The sequence below is a fragment of the Helianthus annuus genome, chromosome 2 (genome assembly GCF_002127325.2).
Source record: "Helianthus annuus cultivar XRQ/B chromosome 2, HanXRQr2.0-SUNRISE, whole genome shotgun sequence".
Classification (NCBI taxonomy): Eukaryota; Viridiplantae; Streptophyta; class Magnoliopsida; order Asterales; family Asteraceae; genus Helianthus; species Helianthus annuus.
The window spans coordinates 133,463,046-133,470,231 of record NC_035434.2 but is presented as its reverse complement, the minus strand read 5'-3'; the positions used below and the strand labels follow the sequence as shown (position 1 = coordinate 133,470,231).

At 35.7% G+C, this 7,186-nt stretch overlaps 1 protein-coding gene across 1 annotated transcript; it reads left to right on the top strand.

Moving 5' to 3' along the window:
• Window positions 1-200: 200 nt before the first annotated feature.
• Window positions 201-6,976, top strand: LOC110867892. The gene is made up of 8 exons (XM_022116947.2): window positions 201-650; window positions 2,479-2,547; window positions 3,869-4,594; window positions 5,286-5,426; window positions 5,490-5,573; window positions 6,202-6,261; window positions 6,342-6,428; window positions 6,502-6,976. The coding sequence occupies exons 1-8, from the start codon at window positions 300-302 to the stop codon at window positions 6,775-6,777; spliced, it is 1,794 nt and encodes a 597-aa protein (XP_021972639.1). The 5' UTR covers window positions 201-299; the 3' UTR covers window positions 6,778-6,976.
• The last annotated feature ends 210 nt before the right edge of the window (window positions 6,977-7,186 follow it).

Genomic DNA, 7,186 nt, shown 5'->3' with positions numbered 1-7,186 from the left:
TAAACAATAATTACTAATAAAGTATCAAATCACATGTCCAAGTAACGAAAATATAATTGTCCTTTTGTTTTACTAATTTATCTAAATAAGTCATTTCATTAATAAGAATTATATACAAATTTATAATTTATATTTTTCGTCATTCAACCCGTTTAATACACGAGGTTGTAAACTAATTATTATGAATAAAAAAAGGTTACGTGGAAAAGAAATATATAATACGCTTCTTCGTCAAAGCATACGTCTCCCATGGTCTCCCCCACACACCCTCACAAGTCACACCTCTCACCGGAACCAAAATGCGCAACCGCCGGTACGTAGCCCCGAGTGACGACGACGAGGACGACCACCACCACGCGCCACCGCACCGATCACAAACCGAATCCGATGAAGCACGATCTACTCAACGGAAGCGAAAACGGATGAAAATTTACGAAGACGACGATGAAGAAGAAGAACAAGATCTAATCAAACATAAAAAACCTAATGACGATGATGTGGAGGAGAAGGAAGTTTCACCGCCGGTAGATGAGGTAGTGCCGCCGGAAGACGCTAAGCCAATCGGCGATGTGGTTAGGGTTTCAGGCAAGGGGAGATCGAAGAGGAATCATTATAAATCGTTCGAGTTTGACGGACTTTGTTACGAGCTTGTGAGTGTATTCTTGTTGATTATTATTATTAGGTTTACCATTGTTGATGATCTGTTGTTTGTGAATCTCAAAATAACCTGTTAAATAACCGAAACCGTAACCGGATTGAGAATAACCGATCAGTGGTTTTTATAACAGATGGTTCCAGTTGGGAATTTTTTAGAAGGAACTTGTTTTTTAACTGGTTTTTAACTGATTTATCGGTTAACGAAAAAAAATACGAATAACCGGTTAGTTAAGTGGAAAAAACAGGTTAATAACCGAACCCGTTAAAACGAATAAACAAAAAAAAAAAAAAAGAGAAAAAAACTGGTTATTAACTGAACCGGTTAAAGCAAAAATGAGAAGAAAAAACTGACGGTTCGGTACTAACTGGTCAGGGAAAAAAAGTTCTGTGCATGTCTATGTCATTGATTGGTGAATTTTAGAATTAGGAAGTGGTTTTGTGAGAATTGAGAGGAATTTAGGGGCTAGGATTATAGGTTTTATATATTTTGATGTGTGTATATAATGTTATTGGATCGAGCCGGGGGTCTCACTGGAAGCAGTCTCTCTATTTCTACGGGGTAGAGGTAAGGCTGTCTACATCTTACCTTCCTCAGACCTTACCTTAGCTTTGCTATTGGTGGGATTTACTGAGTATGATGATTATGATGATGATATAATGTTATTGGATGCATTGAGTGTGTTGATAGAATTTAGAGAATTAGAGGTTAGATCAAATACGCAATACTAACTAAAAACGGTGAGAAGTAAAGTGTTGATATCTAACAACACGGTGTGGTTTTGTGAGAAATGAGGGAGAATTTTCGGGCTAGCGTTTTAGGCTTTATATATGATGTATGTATATGATGTTATTGCCTGATTTATTAAGTGTGGTCATTTGTTGATAAAATTTAGAGGTTAGATCAAATACACAATCCTCTTAACCTAAAAACAGTGAGAAGTAAAGTGCTTATATATAACAACACGGTGCGGTTTTGTGAGGATTGAGGAAGAATTTAGGGGCTAGTGTTTTAGGTTTTTTTATTTTGATGTATGTATATAATGTTATTGGATTTAATGAGTGTGTTCATTTTTAATAGAATTTAGAGGTTAGATTAAATACACAATGCTTCTAAGTAACACTTGACAAGATGGTGTGGATATGTAACTACACATGTGTTGTTACATATCAACATTTTGATTTTTTTACATATCTGCACTTTGTGCTACATATTAACACTTTACTTCTCACCGTTTTTGAATTAAGATTTAAGAGTATTGTGTAACGGAACCACCCTCATAGAATTTATGTAAGGTTGCATTAGTAGGTACTCTTGTAGGTTGTAACCTTTTTGTTGAGATGTGGTTCTATGCTAGATAGATGAAATGCTGTGTTAAATCATGTGATGGTCATGCCAATGAATGTTTATTGTGTGTATGTATCTATGTAAGCATCACAAATTCATAGATGTCATCGCATCACCTTGGTGTTCTTGCAATGTCATGCATATGATTGTGTACACTTACACAGATATACATACATGTGCCTTTGTGTTTGTGTAAGTTTTAAGCCCGTATACACAAACACAAAGGCATATGCATGTATATCTGTGTAAGTGTACACGATCATATGCATGACATTGCAAGAACACCAAGGTGATGCGATGACATCTATGAATTTGTGATAAAATGACGTGTGTCAAGGTTGATTATTCACATAGATACATTCAATAATATGTGTATGACCATACATGATTTAATTTAGCATTTTATCTATCTAGTATCTGAAGCTGCCACGTGAAAACTGCTCATATAAATTTGTTCTGTTTTTATGAATGTGCAGGAGGATCCTGTGCTTTTAGCAGCTGCATCTGAAGGACCAAACAAAAAGCCATATGTTGCCATAATCAAGGTATTTTAATTTGAGAAAAGCACGAAAATAGCCAGTTTTTGGGTGTGTTATACACCTCTATGGTCATGTCTGAAGAATTTCACACATACTCGCAGTGGCGAAGCTTGAGATTTCCGACTGGGGGGGTCGAAAACATATATACCTAAAAAAATTATAAAAACCGGGGGGTCGAAAACCTATATACCTAAAAAATTCTATACGAAAACTACATACCGGGCACTACTGAGCGAAAAGTTCAAGGGGTGCCCCCCCCCCCCCCCCCCCCCCGGGCGCTACGCCCCTGTATACTCATGCATTGCTTTTTAGTCCCTTAATAATACTGCACTAAAATCACAAGTATGTTTGTAATAATTAAAAATACGAGAACCAATTAAATAAATAGCACTGCTTGTATAAGATATGCAAGAGTAGTTGTCAATCTGACACTGAGAATTGTAAAAGCATTGACTGCAGTTTTTAAGGGATACACGAAAGTAATCTCTAGGCATTTAGAATTCACAAGCACTGATTGAACATTTGCACCTATAACATTAAGGCATGTATTTCTTGAACATAACAAAATTTCATAATTGGGGATTAAAATGTTTGCATATACGTGAATGAAAAATAAATAGGACACGTCAATGGAAATAGGATACGCGGAGGCTGCAGAGTGGCGCATCAATGTACTATGCAGTTAATGCGGTCCAAAATCAAAGATCGGTCAAGGCCGATATTTAAGATATAGGTCGGATATCGGTAATTTAAATATCATGCAGAATTTATACATATATAAAACGTAAAACATATATAATATTAATAGTAATATCACAAGTCAAAACTCAAAAGTGACAATATTTGAAACATGATCTATTCATAAGCCATGAAATCTTCCTCCAAGTCCACATCAACCAAGGCATCCAGACAGTCAATTTCGCCGATAATATCAGAAGTTCGGAACCAATATTCCGGATCGATATTTGACACTGATATTTTGTAGAGGTCCGATAACCGATATCCCGCCGATAGTAACTGCATAGTCAATGTATAATGATCTATGGGCCAGTAGGAAAGATGTTTTACTGGATACGCGGGTATAGAAGATATACTCGAATCTGATTCGGATAGCATTTATTTCTGGTTCGGTTTCTGCAGTGTCATTTAAGAATTCACGAATTTCATGACTGTATATGTGAAATTGTGTTAACATGACCGTAGTTGTATAGCACACCCAAAAATGGCTATTTTAGTGATTTTCTCTTTTAATTTTCACAATATATTTCTAATTTATGGTAAATGGTCTCGTATCGGTTCTAAAGTGTAAATTTCCTTTTATACACAGGATATTTCAGAAACAAATAAAGGGAGTGTGATGGTGAACGGACAATGGTTTTATCGACCCGAAGAGGCAGAACGGAAAGGCGGTGGAAATTGGCAATCAAACGATACACGACAACTGTTTTATAGTTTTCACAAAGACGAGGTCCCAGCTGAATCCGTAATGCACAAATGTGTAGTACACTTCATTCCCGCACACAAACAGATCCCGAGCCGTAAATTACATCCTGGATTCATCGTTCAAAAGGTTTATGACACCATTTTTAAACGTCTTTATAAACTTACAGACAAAGATTATGAAGATACCATGCAACACGAAATCGATCTTCTTGTTCAAAAAACAATGTCACGGATAGGAGACCTTCCTGATATCAAAATTGACGAAGACGTTGAACCAGACGACAATATAAAAAGTAAAAGGATGTTACGGAGAAAGAGTATGTCATCGTTAGATGTTACCAGAGATGAAGATGCTGCAAGCGACCGGTCTGGACCGTTGTCGAGGACTGAAACACCGGGAAGTTGTAACAGTGCTGCTTCGGAATATTATAATATTCTTGTGAAGTTTGATGCTGTCACTAGTGATCAGCAACGTGATAAATGGTTAGAGAAGGTTCTAGAAACGGTAAAATTTGTATGCAGTAATGTGGATGACAGTGGTGGAAATAGGAAGGAAGTTGAGGGAGCTAATAATCTTCCTCCAAATGAGCCCCAAGACAAAGTTCCAAATGTAAGTATGAATTTTTATCAGGGATAAAATCATAAAATAAACCAAGTTTCAATATTGTTATAATAAATTGTGCAAACGAGCCGAGCCGAGCCGAGCCCGTGCTCAACCAAGCTCGAGCTCGATTAACTTATGAGCGCTCGAGCTCAGCTCGTTGGCAGTTTCTCAAGCTCGGGTCCTTTATAATTTATTAATTAATATATTAAATAAAAATAATATAAATAATGGACTCATTTAGGCTCGCGAGCTCGATAAGTGAAGCTCGGGCTTGATAAGTAAACGAGCTTTATTTTAGGCTCAGGCTTGGCTCGGGCTAGATAAGACTTGGCTTGTTTCGAGATTTTTCTCGAGCCGATCTTGAGCAGCTCGCGAGCTGCTCGGCTTGTTTGCACCCTTGTAATAAAGTTACTCATACTTAAACCACTCAAGTTTAATTATTGTTCCACTGTTGTGAAATTTTCATAATTATTTTAATAATTGATGATAATAATAATAATAATAATAATAATAATAATAAGAATAATAATAATAATAATAATATATTATATCGCAAAGTTTGGGACTAAATGTATTACAAAGTGCAAACCGTAGGGACTATCCGTGTAGTTTTGGAAAGCTAGAGGCCAAATCCAAAATTTTGGTAAACCACAAGGACCATCCGTGTACATTACTCTAATAATATATTATACTGCAGAATGGAACGGGATTATCACCTGTGTGGCCTGAGGATGCGGTGCATGCTGTAGCTGCACTTGAGCAAGCGTCACACGAGTCTCTTTCTTCGGATTTTCTAAAATATAATCAGAAAATGAGGCAGTTAGTATTTAATCTTAAGGTAAACACATATTTATCTGGATAAAATAAAATTATGCTATGTCTAATTAATTTTACTTTGCAGAAAAATGCACAGTTAGCCCGTCGCCTCCTAAAGGGAGAATTGGAACCTTCAAAAATATTGAACATGTCACCTATTGAGTTGAAGGTATGTGTATTATACTAGGGGTGAGCAGAAAACCGAAAAAAGCGATTTAACTGAACCGAAAAAAACCGAAACGCGCAAGAAACCGAAAAAAACCCAACCAAAATTTGCGGTTCGGTTACGGTTTTGCATTTTATGAAAACCGAACTGAACCGAATAACCTAAAAAGTCATTTTTTGAATTTTATTATATATTGCTTTAGGAATTATTAATTTTATTTCTAAATATTAAGTATTTATAATAAAAAGATTAAAATGTTTATTTATTTTTGAAATGATTTATCCATTGCCTACAAGAAATAACAAAATTTAACATAAAAGTTAAATGATTTTCAAAGTATTATTATAAAAGAAAATGTTTTAATAAAAACTTTAGAGAAACATAAAAATAAACTAAAAGGTTATTTTTATGTTAACAATATTAATTATAAAGGTTAAATACAAGAACTTAAATGTAAACAACATCTAAGAAGGATTCTTAAATCTTGGATTATAGTTTTATTTTTTGTATCAAAAACCGAAAAACCGAACTGAACCGTGCACACCACTACTAGTTTATACCATCTTATTTTATTGAATGAAAAAAATTATTATTTTTTACATAAGGAAACGTTTTTTTAATTTTTTTCTAGGAGGGATTGACAGCAGAGGAGATAGCACGTAAAGAGCCTGAAGAGGGTGTCCAGGTGCAGGTAATACTGATCAACAATATCTGCAGACATCAAAAAGATTTGGATTTCGTTATGTTAATAATTATTATATACGTTGTCAGATGACCGACGCACGATGTAAAAGATGTACAGAGAGAAAAGTACGTTTGGTAGAGATCATCTCAGGTGGACACGCAGACCGATACCAGGTTCGTGCTCCATGCCATGTTACATGCTTAATAGAATCCTTAAAAACCCATGTTCATGTTCTTGCTTTTGCAGCTCGAGTGCAGTGCATGTGGTAACATGTGGTATGCTTCTCAGGACGAAGCATCCACACTTACAATAAACGGGCCGGGCTCAGCAAAGAACGTAGGAACGGCACCAGGGGCCACTGCCAAGTTTGAAGATGTCGAAAAGAAGTTGGTGAGCCCCCGTGTTCATCAAAAACCAACCGAGCCTGTTACTATACCCGAAAAGCAGAAACCGTTGAATAAGTTGAGGCCTGAAGATGAAGACAAACCACCACCACCAACTGATTCTGTAAACAAGTCTTGATGTTTAAATTATTAGGTGTCTAAATATAGGTTTGAAAATCCAATAAACTAAAAAACTGCAAAAGCAATACAAAGTAAAATCTTGTGTGGAAAGAAGAATAGTATACCTGACCAATTAATAACAATATATTATTATAATATTAATTTTTTATTGGTTTGTTTTAAGACCACCATGACATATAATAACAGTATTATTATAATATTAGTTTTTATTGGTTTGTTTTAAGACCACCATGACATGTTGCAATCTTTGAACATGGTATGAAAGTAGGGGTAGGTTCATCAAGACTTTTGTAGTGTAGGTTTGCACTTGTTACTCGTACCACCTAGCGGTTTGCATTGATCGGTTTTGCGCTCGAACCAAGCCAAAAACTGAAATTTTGGGTTTTTCTGTTTTGTTCAGTTCGGCA